This window comes from Eulemur rufifrons, chromosome 4 (assembly GCF_041146395.1).
Source record: "Eulemur rufifrons isolate Redbay chromosome 4, OSU_ERuf_1, whole genome shotgun sequence".
Taxonomy (NCBI): domain Eukaryota; kingdom Metazoa; phylum Chordata; class Mammalia; order Primates; family Lemuridae; genus Eulemur; species Eulemur rufifrons.
This window is the reverse complement of record NC_090986.1, coordinates 81,657,594-81,676,884: the sequence shown is the minus strand read 5'-3', so window position 1 is coordinate 81,676,884 and position 19,291 is coordinate 81,657,594. Positions and strand designations below refer to the sequence as shown.

The 19,291-nt window shown below is 44.3% G+C and overlaps 1 protein-coding gene across 2 annotated transcripts in view; it reads right to left on the bottom strand.

Moving 5' to 3' along the window:
• CRYL1 (crystallin lambda 1) overlaps nucleotides 1-19,291 on the bottom strand; it is a 102,172-nt gene that overhangs the window by 68,660 nt on the left and 14,221 nt on the right. For both annotated transcript variants that reach the window (XM_069467455.1, XM_069467454.1), the window contains exon 3: nucleotides 7,608-7,734. In XM_069467455.1, the coding sequence (XP_069323556.1) occupies nucleotides 7,608-7,734 (127 nt within the window). The remainder of the gene's footprint in view (nucleotides 1-7,607; nucleotides 7,735-19,291) is intronic.

The following is a 19,291-nucleotide window of genomic DNA, read 5'->3' as shown; positions in this document are numbered from 1 at the left end:
TGCAGTTTGGTATGAAGGAAACGAGCCAAGATACTAAAATTGAAAAGTAAAGTAAGCTGGGCACAGAGGCTCATGCCTATAATCCTAGCACTTTGGGAGGCTGAGGCGGGAGGACAGCTTGAGGCCAGGAGTTTGAGACCAAAAAAGCCAGACACCATCTTCATAAAAATTAAAAGTGTGGTGCTGTGCGCCTGTAGTCCCAGCTACTTGGTGCCACCGCATTCTAGCCTGGGCAAACAAGGCAAGACTCTGTCTCCTTAAAAGAAAAAAAAAAAAGGAAAGAAAGAAAAAAGTACAGTAGAAATTCAGACTGCCCTGTTGCCTTATAATATTCTGCTCCAGCACATTTAACTTCATACTCAACTCCACAGAGTCCAGGCCAAAGAGAACATCACTGTGGAATGTTCTCACAGGTCCCATGACATCTGGGACACAGGCCAGTCATCGTCTCGGCCATCACCACAGGGCCTGTGGGTGCAAACCATGCCAACGCCTGTCACTCACTCACTGATGCTGGGGGCCCACAAGGCTGGCCATTTTCAGCCCTTGTGTGCAGCCAGACCAATGTGGAGATGATGCCCTTCTCTTCTAGGACTTTATTTTGGTCTTCTTATGTTTCGATGAATCAATTTCTCACATCCTATTTGGTCACAGGAAGACGCTAAATACAGAATTACAGATTAAGAGAAAAGCTTGCCTGTCTCTTGAATGTATATGATGACATTTTTCATTCCTTGCTTGTATTATATCTTTGAAGTTACACAAACCACAAAAAAAACAAGCAAATAAAATTACAGGTACACAGAAATAAGACCCCATGCCCCCTTGTGCAAGCACACTATTTGAATAAGAGGAGAGCAAACCATCAGAAGTAAGGGTTGCAGCAAGAACAGGAGGACAGAAAGCTTTTCACACTTTGCAAGTGAAAACAGCAAAGCCACGTGCTTCCAAATGACCTCTGAGCACATAGGGCAGGCGTGCACCTAGACCGTGGGGCATCCCATGCACTGTAGGCATGGACTACTGCTCAGCAATAAACAGAAAAGTTGCTGATAAACACAACATGTACAAATGTGAGATTCACTTTACCCTCTGCAAGACACCAAACGCAAAAGGCTGCATAATGTATGATTCCCTTTCATATAACATTCTGGAAAAGGCAAAACCCTAGGGACAAACACATCAGTGGAGGTCAAGGCCCGGGGAAGAGGGAGAGGAGATTAACTGCAAGGAGGGGGGCTCCGGGGGCAGCGGGAACACTCTACAGCCTGCCTGACGCTGGTCTCCCATGTGACCATGTGCAAACACATAGCCCTGAACGCTAAAACAGGCCAAGGTTATTGTACATGAACTATACCTCAGTAAACCTGGTTTTATAATTTTTAAGAAAACCACATGGAACAGAAAAAGTGAAATTCCAGTTTCAATGCGCACTCCTGTAAGTCCAAGGCTGGCCATCCATGTGCCCGATGCTACCTGAACCCCCACCCAACTCCCAGTGAACCAAGACCAAAAGTCCACAAAGCTTCTATTCCCTTAAGAAAATATGTAAGTGTCAAAAATGGTGCTGGTATTCAAGAACACTGCTTCCTGTAACCACTGACAGTGTCTGAAAGTCCTCATCAGAATGACTTAGCACTTGCTAAAGTTTAAAGGTAAAGTTTAGATCAAATTCTGATCATCTACATGGACAATGTCAGCTTTCCTTCTAGGTTTCAGCTGTTGCCCCGATTTTGTGTAAGGAAACCCCAATTAAACTTCATAACTGTATAAACCATCCCCCTGGCTCCTACTAGCCCCTGAGATCTCCAGTCTTAAATTCCAGAGATTAGATGACGCCTCTGCACCGTGGCTAATGAGCCTTAATGCTCTTTAAGAATCAAGGCTTGAGACAGGCTTTTCAGAATAAACTTATTTTTCCAGCACGGTAGATTTTCTTGCCAAGCAAGATTTGATTTCAAAATTGCACCAAGTTCTAGAAATTCAGGTTTCTTTCTTGCATGCTCCCACATTTCAGCAGAGTATTAGGAAACTTTCTGACCCATGTTCCTGCCCTCTGGGGTTTGGGTAGAAGACAACGTACCAGGGAGAATTATACTCACAGTGCCAGGGCTCTGGCCCTCTGGGACCCAGCAGCTCCTATGATGGGATTGTTTTTAGCTGAAGAATTGTGGCAAGCAACCTGCGAGAGTGTGTGTGTATCCACAAGCTCCGTATGCTGCTTTTGAAAATTCCCTAAAATAATAATAATTTTCTTTTTATAAAACAACTGCGGCAACATGATGGAACTGGAGGTCACCACATGAAGTGAAATAAGCCTGGCACAAAAAGACTAAGGTCACAAGTTCTCACTCCTATGTGGGAGCTAAACACGTGGCCCGCATGGAGGTAGAGAGCGGAATGGTGGTTACCAAAGGCCAGGAAGGGAAGGGGAGAGGGAGGGAGGAAGAAAAGGTAGACCTAGAAGGAATAAGTTCCAGTATCTGGTAGTACAGTAAGGAAATTATGGTCAACAATAATTTACCATATATTTCAAAACAGCTGGAAGAGAAAATCTGTAATGTTCCTAACACAAAGACAAACATTTGAGGTGATGATATCTCAATTACCATGATCTGATCGTTACACATTGTATACATGCATCAAGATACACACGGATCCCCAAAATATATACAACTATGTCAGTAAAAATTTTTAAGAAAACTGTCTCTAAATAGCCTAGATTTTTCTACAATGAGAATTTGTCCTCATATAAATCAGAAAAAGGAGTCGTCTGAGCTGACAAGAGCAGCACTAGCAGACAGCAAGACGCCCACAGGCCCTAAGGTGAGGACGTGCCTGGCGCCGGGTAGGCAGTCGTTGCCCAGCAGATGCTTTGGGGACTTCAGCGTTATCGGCATCCTTAGATGGAAGGTTCTTCCAGGTTTGACATCAAATAATATCACAATTTTTTAAGGCCAAAAATTTATTTCTTCTACCTGATATAGTCCTGAACAAATCACACAGCAAGAAATATTCTAAGTTTTAAATAAAAACCATGATACAAAATTCCATTTACAGTATTATCTCAACTATGTTAGAGACAAAAAAAAAATAAATAGGATAAATGGAAAGAAATACAAATACACAAAAATATTAAAGTTTCAGAATAAGACCAAAGCAGGATTCTCCTAAGCTTTCTTTATAGAAATGTTTAATTCTTTAAGATATATATTTAACATTACAGTTTGTTAGAAATACTAATGTCACTAATGTACAGCATTAGGTATCATGCTGGCAGGTTTTGTTTTGGAGGCTTTATGTATTTAGGTTGGTGCAAAAGTAATTGCGTTTTTGGACCATAAATTTTCAATCATTATAACCAGGCTCAACCATCTTTATTAATCAAAATAGGAACCATTACAAGCAACACATTTTTGCCAACGAGAAATAAGTTTGTTTATTCCTGTAGTGTAAAAATCCATGCTTCAGGATTTCATGAACTCTTGGAAAGCATTTTCTGCATCCTGCTGGTTGTGGAAACATTTTCTTTGCAAAAAGTTGTTGAGATGCTTGAAGAAGTGGCAGTCGGTTGGCGAGAGGTCAAGTGAGATGGTGCATGAGGCAAAACTTCACAGCCCAATTCATTCAACTTCTGAAGCGCTGGTTATGAGACACGCGGTCGGGCGTTGTCGTGGAGAAGAATTGGGCTCTTTCTGTTGACCAATGCCGGCTGCAGGTGTTGCAGTTTTTGGTGCATCTCATCGATTTGCTGAGCAGACTTCTCAGATGGAATGGTTTCGCTAGGATACAGAAAGCTGTGGTAGATCAGAGTGGCAACAGACCATCAAACAGTGACCATGACCTTTTTTGGTGCAAGTTTGGCTTTGGGAAGAGCTGCTTCTCAGTCCAACCACTGAGGTGGTTCTCCCCAGTTGTCGCATAAAATCCACTTTTCATCATATGTCACAATCCGATCAAGAAATGGTTCGTTGTTGCATACAAGAAGAGAAGACAACACTTCAAAACAACAATTTTTTTGACTTCAGTCAGCTCATCAGGCATCCACTCATTGAGCTTTTTCGCCTTTCCAATTTGCTTCAAATGCTAAACAATCTGTAGAATGTTCAATGTTGAGTTCTTCAGCAACTTCTCATGTCAGAGGATCAGCTTCAATGATTGCTCTCAATTGGTCCTTGTCAACTTCTGATGGCCAGCCACTGTGCTCATCTTCAGGGCTCTTGTCCCCGTTGCAAAACTTCTGGAACCACCACCATACTGTATGTTCGTTAGCACTTCCTGGGCCAAATGTGTTGTTGATGTTGTGAGTTGTCTGCACTGCTTTACAACCCATTTTGAACTCGAATAAGAAAATCACTTGAATTTGCTTTTTGTCTAACATATTTCTATAGTCTAAAATAAATATAAAATAAATAACAAGTAATAAGTCATTAGCAAAAAAGCATAAAGCGAGGACTGTGCATTAAAATGATGTATGACATAACCACATTTAAGAATATATTCCAATATCAAATGGCAAATTTCCAAAATGCTAAAACTACAATTACTTTTGCACCAACCTAAATACTAGTTTGGTAAACCTAAGATGAGACCTTAATATGCACTAGTTATAAGATTTGGAGGATAAAATTTGCCCATCATATAAAGAAATGTGTAAACATGCCCAAGAAAACTGGCAAAAATGAAATCTTCATTTTTTTTTTCCTTTCCCATCTTTCCTTCTCATTAGTTTCATGCTCCTACTACACACCACCTTCCTTAGAGGATTCTAATCAGGGTATAGATTGAAATCCAAACTCTATTTCTTTTTTTTTTTTTTTTTTGAGACAGAGTCTCACTTTGTTGCCCGGGCTAGAGTGAGTGCCATGGCATCAGCCTAGCTCACAGCAACCTCAAACTCCTGGGCTCAAGCGATCCTACTGCCTCAGCCTCCCGAGTAGCTGGGACTACAGGCACGCGCCACCATGCCCGGCTAATTTTTTCTATATATATTTTTAGTTGTCCATATAATTTGTTTCTATTTTTAGTAGAGACGGGGTCTCGCTCTTGCTCAGGCTGGCCTCGAACTCCTGACCTTGAGCGATCCACCCGCCTCGGCCTCCCAGAGTGCTAGGATTACAGGCGTGAGCCACCGCGCCCGGCCCCAAACTCTATTTCTTTAAGGAAATACCTAAATAGTGCTTCTATGTATCATGCACCACTGTAAGCACTGCATAGATTTCATTTCATCTGGGCCACTCTTTAGGGTGGCATCCACAGCATCTTTTTCCACCCCTTCCCCACCCCCCTCATGGGCCTGTAACTCGGCCTCGCCGACCTCTCCAGGTGCCTAGACCGTCCTCACAGGGACCCCTCACATCCTCTGTTCATCTCTTCCTGAGACACGATCCTTACTTCTGCCCCCACCACTTCTCCAAAATCCACTTCTCAAAGGCCACAGCAAGCCAAATCCTGCCTTCATTAAACCTTCCCAAACCCTCCTGGTCAGAACCGTTCCCTTCACCCATTCTGCTCTGTGGTACTAGAGGTACAAACGGTTTCAGAAGAACACAATCTCTCGCAGGAATTAAGCCTAGTGGTTTACACCACCCTTCTCTATCTGCCTCTCCCCACACTGCCTGCTTTCTTGTCCTTCTGCATGGTAGATGCTGCTCAACACGTCATGCCATATAAATCCGGTCATTTCATCTACAAGACAAAGACGGACCTTAGTTAAAGAGCATCTTCAGTGGCGCCTACTATGTACAGAACACCATGTATTGCCCCATGTCGTTTATTATCAAAATTATTATAAATGCCATGTCATCATTATCATTTACTATTTTCCATGTGTGAAGTACTGTGCTAAGCACTTTAAATGTCTTATAAATTAGCATATCCCCTAAAATTATCCCTTAGAAGAAGGACTCACCTTATACTCAAGTCATTATAATGTTCTCATATTATGGAGAGTTCTCCAGTTTTTGAAAAACAATATTCTGTTTGAGGAAGACACGTTAGCCTGAACTAATTCAGTCATGCTAGTTTTAGGTGTTTATAACAATCGTCTGATAAACTATTTAAAAATGAGACAAGGAGATAAAGAAATTTAACATAGATACATTCATTATTCCTAGGGCATAACTTTGCAATTGCTATTGCTAGGAAATTTGTAAACAGGCTTTAGTAAGATCACTTTCTGGGGAAAAAAAAAAAAGCAACACAGCAAGTTGTCACATTATGGAACCACAGTATACTATTACGGAGAGGAAAACACATAAGTGCCTGAGAGCTAGTGATTGAGGATGTGGATAAAATTTCCAGTGCTAATATCACAGATGGATTCAGAAAGCTCTGCATAGCAAATATCTCCAAGGAAGCAAAAATTACCCACTCTTGGAAACTGTTTAGAAAGACAAAAAGTGACTCTAACGAAGACACACATACTGGAGTTGGGGACACCAGTCCAGAGTTTCAATACAAGTGTTTTGTTACGCGAGAAAGTAGAAATATGACAATGATACATCACATATTCACACTTCAGATCACACACTATAACTAAACACCTTCCTTGAAAGCTAAACCCACGTGAAGAAGCCCTTCTGCTGTGACCAGGCCTGGAAGCCCCTGCTCTTCCGAGGCCAGGCCTCTCAGGGCACTGCAGTCAGGGAGGGCTGGAGCAAGCCGTTGATGCTCGTTAAGAGAGCCCCTCTGGGCCCTTTTAGACCCTTCAATGTCACACAAACTTCACCACATCTAGGGAGAGACGAGGAATTGAAGAACAGCCCTCTCCTTGTGTTCTCCTGTGACACATGTGTTAATGAACTGGAGAAATGTTAGAGCCACAAAGACCTAGAACCTCCATCTCCCGTATTTGACCTGAGCCTTTTTGGTTTGCTCCCAAATTCTCGGCTAGAACATCCTCACAGGAACAGCATGAGTTGTGCAAGTGTCAGAACACAAAATATCGAGGAGGAGTATTTTGGGAATAATGACTCTTATTTTTAGGTAAATTTACTTAATCCTAATAGCAGTAAGTGTAACCTTTCAAAACACAACATTTTGCTTCGGGTTCTTCCCCAGGGGCAGGGCCTGTCTGTGGGCACAGGAGCGTCAGGAGGGCGGGTGCCTGGGAAGAGCACGGAGCTGCGGCCACAGAGCCAGGCTGCCTGCCGGCTGCGCCCGACACACCGCGGCGTCTCTCCAGGCTCGTCCCGCTGTGGACACAGCGCCCTCGGGTGTCTCCTCTTTGAAGTGAAATTGTTGAATAGGCTACATGCAAATGAAAGGTTTTCTTTTAGGTAGTTTAAGCTTTCATTCAATTACATACGAGAACAAAAATATAATCTCTCATTTAATAAGATGATAAAACAAAATAAAATAATGTTAGCAGTCTAGTCATATTTTTGCTCGAAATTGTAACTCCTCTAAAATATAACATTGTCACGGGTAGTTTGAGGAGAATCTGTACTGGGGATGTTTTGAGGACCACATTTCCTATCACAGAAAACAGAATTCTTGACCTTGACGGTATAAAATGTCCACACCTTTCACTGCACTGTTCTTCCAGGGACTGGAAAGCGATCTCTTGGGCCACACATACCTGGGCGCCAATGTCCTTGACTCACCTGAATGTGCACGGCGCCCTCTACTGCTTCTTGGAGACTAGAACAGCCACTGATGAGCGACACCTGCTCCTGCACGCTCAAGCAGCCTTTCAGGGAACCTGCCTCCTCCAGTGACTTTAGTTCCCTTCTGGAAAGGAGCAGAGAATGATCGCTGAGTATTCAAAACCAGATTCAAAAGCAAACAAAGCTCAACAGCACTAATCACCAGGGAAATGCAAATCAAAACCACAATGAGAAACCGCCTCACACCCATTAGGATGGCTACTACGAAAAAAATAGACATGACAAGCGTTGGCAAGGATGTGGAGGGACCGGAACTGCCGAGCATGTTGGTGAGACTGTAAAGGGTGCGGCCACTATGAAAGACAGTATGGCGGTTCCCCCCAAAATTAGAGTAGAATTACAATGGGATCCAGCAATTCCACTTCTGGGTATTTACCCAAAATAATTTCAAGCAGGGTCTCAAAGAGACTTTTGCATACTCACATTCATAGTGGCATTATTCACAATAGCCACGAGGTAGAAGCAACCTAAGTGTCCACTGACAGATGCATAGAAAAACAAAATGTTGTGTATACACACAATGGAATATTAGGCAGCCATAAAGAAGGAAATTCTGATGCATACTACAAACTGATGAATCTTGAGGACCTTACGCTACATGAAATAAGCCAGACACAAAAGGCCAAACACTGTATGATTCTACCTATAAGAGGTACCTACAGTGGTCACAGTCAGAGACAGAAACTAGCATGGGTCCTAGCTGCCAGGTGCTGGGGGTTGAGGGAATCAGGAGTTTGTGTTTAGTGGGTGAGGATGAAACAGTCCTGGAGATGCGCTACCATCACCTTCATTCAACAATGTAAATGTACCTACTTAAAAGTGGTTAAGAGAATAAATTATATATGCTTTACTCAATTAAACTTTTAATTAAAATTTTAAAAAATAAAGGATGCAGTAAGCCCTGAGGGTGGGGATTGGAAAGCAGTGGTTCTTCAACCCTCATGCTCGAGTCAGCCCCCCCCCCCCCCGCCGGCATGGAAGGGTTGAAAGAAGGTGTCTTATAATCAGGGTGGGCTTCATGGAGTGTGGCCTGTGAGGTCCTTCGGGGCCCTGAACTTGGAGGGGCCCATGCTGCATTTAATGCTCTGCTGTCACCTTCTTAAAATTCTTATTCAATTTTGAACAAGGGGCCCCACATTTCCATTTGCACTGAGCCACGCAAATTATGTAGACAGTGCTGCTTGTATTTCATGACAGGTTAAATAAACCAGGCAGAATACATGTACACACACACACACACACACACACACACACACAGCTGCCTAAGGAGCAACGCCCCTGCTTTCTAAAGAATTCTGTGGACTTTTTGCCAGTAAGTCAAATAATTTTTACATCATTTCATGTCACAGATTTTATCTTTAAGCTGTCGATGCTCTTCAGCAAAAAGTTGAAGTGGAGCCAGTGGGGTGGAGCAGCCAGGAAGACACACACTGTGCACGGGGGCGCCGTGGTGCATCTCAGGAGGAAAGTGCCAGAGAAAGCCTGGAACAGGGTTTGGGCTCTGGTCTGGAGACTTGGAGGAGTGTCTTGGGAAGTGGGGCTCCCTAGATTGCATGCCGTGAGAAAGCCAGGGCAATCTGAAGGTTGGGGATGTCAATAAATCTTATCCATATGGAAGGGAGGCCAGATCGGAGATAAAGCCGTCATGGGCAAAGAAGCAGCAGTCACTCGTTTTAGCCAAGAGAGCGGTGGGTTGCATGCTGCCTTGCTGCTGTCTGTGCTTAGGCAAATTCATGAAGCAGCCTTGCTTTGCCTAATTCCGTCCTGGTCTAAGAATGACCCTGTCTGAGGTTGCTCACGTCCAACAGGCGAAGGCAAAAAATATCAAGATACACTGAAATACAAATAGGTTTCTACAGTATCGTTAGCAAAAAGAAGCTTCAAGGAAAAGATAATGAGTCCTCTGTTGATCAGGCAGATGCAAAGTCTCTCCTGCTTAAAAGTCAGCAAGGACAAAAAAGCAATTATAGGCATCACCACACATGGGACTGGGCTTTTTTTTTTTTTAGGATGGGGAGAATGTGAGTTTTTTTTTCATGTAAATAATTTTGAAGATCTGCAATATATCAACTTAAAAAAAAAAAAACAACCCTTAAAATAAGTCCAGAAAATGGCTGTCTTATTTTGGAGGACAAGCATGCAGAGGTCCCTCCTCAGATCTCTTCACCCACAGAACAGCTCAACGCTGGGTACCCAATATCCCTGACTGCCCTCAATGGGCAGGTATTTTTAAATTTTTACACAAAACTAATTCCTTAAAGTAGAAGCTTATAAAATAGTGAGAAATACACAAAGTGTGTGTCTGAGCCAGTTCACCCGAAAGTTTATATTAGCTGTATATGGTTTTGTGAGGTGCCTTAGCAACAGATTAGTTAAGATTTAAAAGTTTGACGGCTAAAATCAAGAAAGCTGGTTCAAGGTAAGTGTCAGCAAATAGGTATCTGAAACATCATTGAAGAAAATACAGCAGAGAGGGTCATAAGAAAAGGTTCCCCTACTAAGATAAAAGGGAAAGGCAAAAGTTCACAGGTCTGAGGTTTGTGTGATTACACAGCGTAATGCCCAGCAAACCTCCCTGTCACCTGTGTCATCAGGGAAGAGCACTGTGTGATGCAAAGGTCATTTATTTCCCGTTTCATAGTGTATGTCTGATCCAGCTTTCAAAAATGTTTAGTTATACAACTCTAAATATATTGAAAACCCTTGAATTGTATACTTTAAATTAGCCCATTGTATGACATGTAAATTGTATCTCAATGAAGCTGGTGTACTAGTTTCTTATTGCTGCTATAACAAATTATCACAAACTCGGTGGCTTGGAGAACACAAATGTATTATCTTACAGTTTCGGTCAGGAACTTCTGCGAGGTGGACACCCCAGTGGCGGCTCGGCCGCCTTCCTGCTGGAGGCACCAGGGTGGAGGCCATCCCCTGCCTCTTCAGGCTTCCAGAGGCCACCTGTGCCCCCGCCCTCTGCACCCTTCACAGCCAGCAATCTCCACTCCCGCCTATGTTCTGTCGTCACGTCTCCTTTGACTCCCCTGCCTCCTTTTGTCCCTTATGAGGACCCTTGTGACTACACTGGGCCAACCCAGGTAACCTCCTCATCTTGCCATTCGTAATGGGATCACTTCCACAAAATCCCTTTTGCCATGTAAGGAAACATATTTCCAGGTTCCAGAGATTAGGACATAGACATCTTTGGGGGAGCCATTATTCTGCCTGCCACGCCTGTTTAAAAAACTTTCAGAATATGTAATGTATATAAGAATATCCTGTATAGTCAGTGTCCAAATTGTGCTTGTATAATAAGAGGACTTAGGAAAGCCACTGCAGATATTATCCCACTATATTCCGACCTCCACTGGCTGTTGAGACATATGTTGTCAACTTGTCATTCCTTTATAAGTAATCCATCTTTTCTCTCTAGCCGTTTTTAAGACTTTCCCCCTTGTGGCCAGGCGCGGTGGCTCACGCCTGTAATCCTAGCACTCTGGGAGGCCGAGGTGGGCGGATCGTTTGAGCTCAGGAGTTCGAGACCAGCCTGAGCAAGAGCGAGACCCCATCTCTACTAAAAAAAAATAGAAAGAAATTATATGGACAGCTAAAAATATATATAGAAAAAATTAGCCGGGCATGGTGGTGCATGCCTGTAGTCCCAGCTACTCGGGAGGCTGAGACAGGAGGATTGCTTGAGCCCAGGAGTTTGAGGTTGCTGTGAGCTAGGCTGACGCCACGGCACTCACTCTAGCCTGGGCAACAGAGTGAGACTCTGTCTCAAAAAAAAAAAAAAAAAAAAAGACTTTCCCCCTTGTGGCTTGGTGTTTGATAGTTTCACGATGCTGTACCTGGGTATTTGTCCTGCTGGGGACACTTTGTTCTTCCAGAATCCGAGGATTTGTGTCTTTGACATGAACTCTTAATCATTAAATCTCCACATATTGCTTCTTTCCTTGTTCTCTAAATCTTTCAGAACTCTGATGACGTGGACGCTAGACATTCTATCCTCCATGTTTCTTAACCACTTTTTCACATTTTCATCTCTTTATCGCTCTGAATTACATTTTAAATAATGTCCTCTGCTCTGTTTCTCATGTGTTTGGGGGTTTGGCTTGTGAGCGGCTATTCACTGAACTCTGAGGATTCCATGAGCTGTTGGTTTAAGGTACGTTGCTCTGGAGATGACGGCATTTTGCTTCTGCCAGGCACTTGGGGGCTGCCAACCAAGGAAGCAACGTGAATTCTTGCCTTGGGGTGTTTCAGACCACACAGGTAGTATGAATTTGGACTCCAGAACTTTGAGAGCTGCTTTTATAAATCCTCAGAGAAACACTTCCTCCCTGACACCCAGAGTCAAGGCGGAGATAGACAAGCCTCCACTTGCAGATCAGTGATTTTTGTCCTAACTGTCCCTTTCACTGAGGATGTAGCCCTTTGGGAATTCTGGCTTCAGTCAGGGGTCTCCAGTTTGACTCCTCACCTTGCACAGACTAAGGCTGGCCGTTAAGACCAAAGCTCTAGATGAGCAGGACTGCTGGGTCCTTAGAGCAGCCACCGGCTCCGGCTCTCAGCACGTCGGGGACTGGTGCTCCCACGGGGGCCTCTGGGAGTTTCCACGACGTTCTTCCAGCTCACGGTGCATTGTTTTAAAACATCTCTAAGAGTTTTACCCAGTATTTTGAAGTATTCTGAAGTGGAAAGGGTTTTGAGGATACTTACTTTGCCATACTGCCAGAAATGGAATTTTAGACCATTTCTTTAAAGTTCAGTATTCCTAGGTACTACGCATATTTGACATTTCATGAGAAAAGAGAAATGTTTACCTTCTTCATTTTAGTAACGATAAATTATTCAATGTGAATATGATCCCTACTATACAAATAAATTTATAACACACAATTATTAACTAATTATATCACAGTTCTTATCCATATGTGCAGAGACAAAAACATTACTGATTTTTAGGGTTATCAATGCTAAGTCCTACTTGTTTGTTTCCTAGTTTTGCAATTTGAAAAAAATATGTAAGAATTCACTCGAATCTAATAAAGTTAGCCTTAAAAACAATTAGAGATACTGAGGAAATAAATCAAGACAAAAAGGATATTTCTTTTTTATTTAGTCTCACCTATTTATTTTGGTGCCAAAGAAATCAAGGCCCAAAGAGGTTACAGACTCGCCCAGGACAAGAGGCTGTCAGAAGAATGACAAACTAAAACCAGTCTCTTTCTCCTACAGCACAGTTCACAGGAACCTCTCTTCTTTACTCTTCCTACCAAAACACATTGTCTCTCTTGTTAAAAAAAAAAAAAAAAAAATCTTGTCTGATTGGATTTACTTACAGGACTAATTGGCACAATTTATTGGCTTAAAATCTGAAGATTCCAGGTACCCAATATAGCAAAGACAACAGGAAGAATACACTGCCCATAAACACAACCAACATAAAACGTTCGTATCTCTGTAGAGCTATCTGCAGCTACCAAACAAAAATTCACTTCAGCTTAATTGAAAGTATTTAGTGTTACAGAGAAATAAGTGAGAGATGTAATACAGTGTCCAATGCTTTTCTAAAACTATTTTGTTGATTTCAGAAATGTTAAAAATGTAGAAATAAACATGCCCTTATTTCTACCGCCCAGAACTAACTACCACCAATCCTGGCACGTTTGCTTCGTGTCATTTATTTAAGTAAACACAACATTACAGACTCTCAGCCACCACCCCAGCCTCGCACAACCCTTTCCAGCGCACTCTCGCAGGCTCTCTGGCGCCGACGCGCGGTGACACGGGGGACCGCCGTGTCCCGCGTGCTCGCACGCACCTGCTCCGAGCTTCAGCGGGCACCGTGTGTCCCCGCATCCTTTTTCGCCTTTTCTCCAGAAATGCCCGACGGGCGTGCGAGGTCTCGCGTTCCTCGCTCCTCCCGGGATGTCGCTCTGAGCCGCAGAGAAGGTCCCGGGAGGCCGAGCAGAGCACGAGAGCCACGGCCGCCGGCTCTCGCGTCGGACTCGGCACAGGAATCTGCAGAAGCCTCACGGTCCTTCCTCCCCGGGCAGGACTCGCACGGGCGGGACAGGGACAGACTCGGGCTTCGGGGAGCGACGTCGCCGCGCGTTAACGCACCGGGTGACCGCGGAGTCCAGCTCGCGGCTGCGCAGCGTCCTGAGGGGACCCGGGGACCGTCTGAGGAGCCTCCAGACGGCTTCGCGCCCTCTTCAAGCCCAACACAACTACACGCCACCAACCGCACCCGGGCTCTCGGCAACGTTCTGCCCCAGTTAGGCAAATCCCATTGTTTTATTTTGCAAGCGGTTCTCTCTCGGCTTTGTGGAAGATTTACATAAACACCTAGAAAACATAAGCCCATCAACCCGGACTCTCAAAACCGCCCGCACCCGAGTGTCACAGCGCTGTACCAACCGCCAACCGCTAGAGGGCGCCAGCGAACGGCTGCGACGCACAGCTCTACCTCTAGAGGGCAGTCGAACGCTAAGACTCAGAATATTTGCATCCTAACTTCAGCTGAGTTTTTATTGAAAATTGGAGAACAGGAAATGTTAACAATTCAAACTGTAGGGTAGGATATGGGTGATTTTTACTTTATATTTTTATTCTTGAAGTTTATTCAAAAGGAGTTATTTATTTAAAAAGAAAAATAGTGGAGAAATTGGAACCTTTGTTCACCAATAGTGGGAATGTGAAATTGTGCAGCTGCTATGGAAAATAGTATGGTGGCAACTTAAAAAATTAAAAATAGAACTACCATATGATCCAGCTGCCCCACTTCTGGCTATACAGCCAAAGGAACTGAAAGCGGGATCTCAAAGAGATCGCTGCACACCCACGTCCATAGCAGCTTGTTCCCAGTAGAGCAAAGATGGAAGCATCCCAGATGTCCACCGACAGGCGAATGGATAGACAAAACATGGTACAAACAATGAAATATTATTCAGCCTTAAAGGGAAAGGAAATCCTGTCATATGCCACAACATGGATGAAACTTTCACTTAATGTTATGCCAAGTGCAATAAGCCAGACACAAAAGGACAAATACTGTGATTCCACTTACATGAGGTGCCCAGAGTGTCAAAATCATAGAGACAGAGAGCAGAATGGTGGTTTCCAGGGGCTGGCGGAGGGGAAGACGGGAGTGGGGAGTCATTGTTTAACTGGCCCAGATTTTAGTCTCACAGATGAAAAGTTCTGGAGATTGGTTGCACAATTACGTGAATATATTTAATACTAAACTGCACATTTAAAAATGGTAAAGATGAAAAAAAAATAAAAAAATAAAAAAATAAAAATGGTAAAGATGGTCAAACTCCACGTGAACTAGAATTCAGAAACTGATTTAGGGAATAAGCAGCTTGTATATTTTATAGAATGAGTTAGAAAATAATTTTGTCTAGTATACTCCAATTGATTCATGGATCTAGGCCTTAGACTTCAAATTACACATGGTAAATAAAGCACATGTATTTATCTCTGCTCCTTCTACACCCCAGATGAGGAAAGAGTAGGCGAGTTACCTAGTTATGAAGCACTGAACCAGATCTGACTCCAGAGCTCGCGGCCTGCAGCCCTGAGCCATGATGACCCCCTGTGCACCCTTCATCTATTTTCGTGCTTCACCTCCTGCTTCCCATCTACAGCAGGACTCCACCTACAATGCAAGCCCCTGAGGAATAAAGCTCACGGATTATGTTTTTTATCCTATCAGCCTGTTGTGAACCCTCAAGACAATTCCTGGCAGGGTTTTTGCCTCCCCCCTCTTCCCTAGGGTCTGAGGATCTGAGGCAGCTAAAGTCAGGGGAGAAGCGGGCAGAGGTGGAGTACCAGGTAAGATTAAGCTTACAGAGGTGAGCCTCCTCCTTGGCCTCCAGGATGGCTGTGTAATCTGCCTGGACAAGGACGGAGCCAGACTTCACCGAGTGCCCCATGGACTTCTCCAACTACACACACGGACAGGCTAAGCTGACCCTGTGTAAGAACCTTGAATTAAGTCACCACGATGTGCAAGAGCCAGAACACAAGCTGAACAACACAGCCCGTGTGCCAAGGCGGAACAGCACGTGGACACCAAAAGTCACGGCAAGTGTTTTTGAAAGCTGGGGGGAGGGCACAGTACCAAACTTTTCAGTGACTATAAAATCGTGAATGCCTTCCACTGAAGACTGTCTCCAGTGTGGCCCCAGCCCCACCCTATCATTCACCCCCATTACCTGCCCAGCCCCTTAGACTTCGGAAGCTAAAAGCCTCCCTGTGGGGCATGTGAACTTAAATGTCCTGCAGGAAGAAAGAAAACTGCCCGCAGGAGGGCCATGGGGTGGCCCAGCAGGGCCCCTGCCCTCCCGCACCCAACTCTTCTCCCTCCAGGCTGGTGGTGACAGTGAGATCTCAGGGCAGAGGGAGAGGCAGGCAGGAGAGGGCCTGCGTCAGCCTTGAGGCAATCAGTTTTACCAAAGTTGATGCTGAAGTATCAAGCACTGGCCCAGTTAATAAATGTGGTGTTCTGGTTTCCTGTTTGTCATTGTCAGAAACCTCACAGGGAGACAATGACCTGATGAGGGAGGATTCACACCATTCTTGAGTACACACCTCCCTCATGCCACTAACTACACCGTCACAGCGCCGTTGTCACTGCTACCATGTACGCGCCCACTCAGCGCACAGGATGACGTAAGTGTGCACCCTCAGAATGTTCTGGGACGGTCACTCGTAATCCTGCCATCTAGAGAGTCTAAGTGTTCTGACTTCTCCCCGATTTTGTAGACATATAGTTAGCATATGTGGCTTTCACAAATCAGATAAAGCAGAACTATTTGTTTGGGAAGAAAAATAAACAAGGGAAAAATGAAGCAATTGTTTGCTCTGTCCTAATGACGGCCAAGTAACAGCAGGATCTGTGAACACACAGATAAGTCAGGTTCAACAACCGGGGCTGAACCTACAGCTGTGAACTTCCAGCAACAGGACTTTCCTCAACCCGCCTCCCTGTGCCCTGCTTCTAGGTAATTAAACAACTACAGGCTTGGCCGGGCACGGTGGCTCACGCCTGTAATCCTAGCACTCTGGGAGGCCGAGGTGGGCGGATCGTTTGAGCTCAGGAGTTCGAGACCAGCCTGAGCAAGAGCGAGACCCCACCTCTACTAAAAATAGAAAGAAATTATATGGACAGCTAAAAATATATATAGAAAAAATTAGCCGGGCATGGTGGCGCATGCCTGTAGTCCCAGCTACTCGGGAGGCTGAGACAGGAGGATCGCTTGAGCTCAGGAGTTTGAGGTTGCTGTGAGCTAGGCTAATGCCATGGCACTCACTCTAGCCTGGGCAACAGAGTGAGACTCTGTCTCAAAAAAAAAAAAAAAAAAAAAAAAAAAACAACTACAGGCTTTTGCCCGGGAAGGGGGTATATGTTTCTCCATTTATTTAGGTCTTCTTTGCTATCCCCTTCAATAAAATTGAAGGAATTTCTCCATGACTGTCTTCTTTTAAAAAATATTTATACCTAGATTGCTTCTGTTTGTTGGTAACGGTAGCAAATTTTTTAATGTGTTTTCTAACCATGTATTGCCAATGTAAAGAAATATAATTGATTTTTTTTTCTTCAACATGTCATGTGTTTTCCCCATCTTTGGAATTTTACCTACAAAGTCTACATTCAAATTTTACCTTTCCCATGAAGCACTCACTGTCGTTTGACTGGAACTGCCCAACTTCTCCGGAAACCTCATGGCATGTTCATTGTCACTCACATGTCCCTGATCTAGTTCCCTAACTGGGGGCAGGGGAGGGATACATAGTTTAGGTTGTGTGGGTCACATGGTCTGTCATACCTACTTGTAAACTTAAAGTAGCCATAGATGGCCTGTAAACAAATGGGGATTTTATGTATCAAACAAAACTATAATATATTCCCTTAAGATAGGGAATGGGACTGATAGTTTTGCATCGCTTCCTACAAGAGTGGAATTCCCCTGGGGGCAGGAAAGCTGTGGAAAGACACAACCAGAAACCCCAGACCCTAGTATCCGCAGAGGTTCCCAACCCCAGAACCAGACCAAGGCTCAGAGTATCTGTTACCGGCTACCCACTGCCACAGTCCCGGGGATCAGTGATCTTGGCTGGGCTCACTCATGTGGCTGCCGTGAGTGGGGGCTGCTGGCCTAGGATGGCTTCCCTGACCTGTCTGGCAGTTGGTGCTGTGTTGGCTGGCACTGGCTAAGAGCTGGGCCACATGTCTCCAGCTGACCAACAAGACAGAGGAGGGAGGAAGGGCCCCCGACAGCACGTGAGGGCGTCTCAACGCACAGGCACTTTCAGGCCTCTGCCACATGTGCTGTGTTTGCTGATGGCCCACTGGCCATGCAAGCCTGTGGCCAAGCCCAGACTCACGGGGCGAGAGTAGTAAAGTCACACTGCAAACAGAGTGCAGGCAGAGATGGGAGCAATCTGTGATCTACCATACTCAGTTATGCTGAGCTATGCCAAAGGTATGTTACTAAGAGAACTAAGTTTCAAATCAGGGAAAGAGACCAATCCAGAGAAACCCAGATCAAAACGGAGTTCAAGGTGTCCAGGTAAGGTCAGAGACCCAGTGACTTCCTGGAAATGCCTGAGTCCAGGCACAAGAAGTTCAGTCACTGAGGAGACAAGAGTACAGGGAAGCCACCTAGTTTCAGAGATCACTTCTGGTACTTTACTAGCTCCTAGTCCATTCAGAAAGCTGGTTCATTTTTAGGTGGATCTGAGTACCAAAGTGACCATCTACAGACCACCACGGAGAGATGGCAGCAGAGAAACTGAGATGGAAAGCTGTGGGTACCTGAAGATGGTGATTTCAGATTGGGACTCAGGCCAGACAAGGCAGCCTGTTCTGCCCCTGGAGTCAGGGTGATCACCAAGATGTCAACATGGCCTGTACAAGGGTATCCTGGCCCTTTAGGGGTGTCCGGGTCTCTTGAAGGCTAGAATGGCCCAACCAGTACACGGAAATGAGACTAGCTCCAAATTTATAAGTAAAACACTCCTGAGCTATGGGTTCATATTACAACTTTGTTTACTTGGGTGTTCTTCTTAAACACTGCATCCATCCTCTGAAATCCTTACTTAGACCAAATAAGCAGCAAACACTGGGCACACAATGGAGAACAAAGCAGTAGAGTGTCTGCTAATAAGGTTTCCCAGGGTCAAACTACCTTTCTATGATGAAATGTAAACACTCAAAGTTTTTAGTTTTTCCTTCTGCCACCCTGTTAGGAAAAGATTAGTCTTGGATGACAGCTTTTTTGTTTCTATCATTCACTAAGATCCCTTGGCATGATATGAATTGTGATGATTTCTTTAATCTTCTAATTCCTTAGATTAAAAAAAAAAATCAACTTCACCCAATTTAAGTTCATTTCTACAAGTTCAGAATCCAGATGTACCATGTCTGCTGTTTAACAAGATTGATGTCTAACAGATCTGACATACACAAAATTTCCACACAGAAGTAGTGAAATATCAACCACATATTTTCAACTATAAAATGTTGAAAAGAATCAGATATGGGAAGTGAGCTAGACTGCAAGGTGAAACAGATATGGGGAGAACGTCTATGAAAAACATGGCCAGAC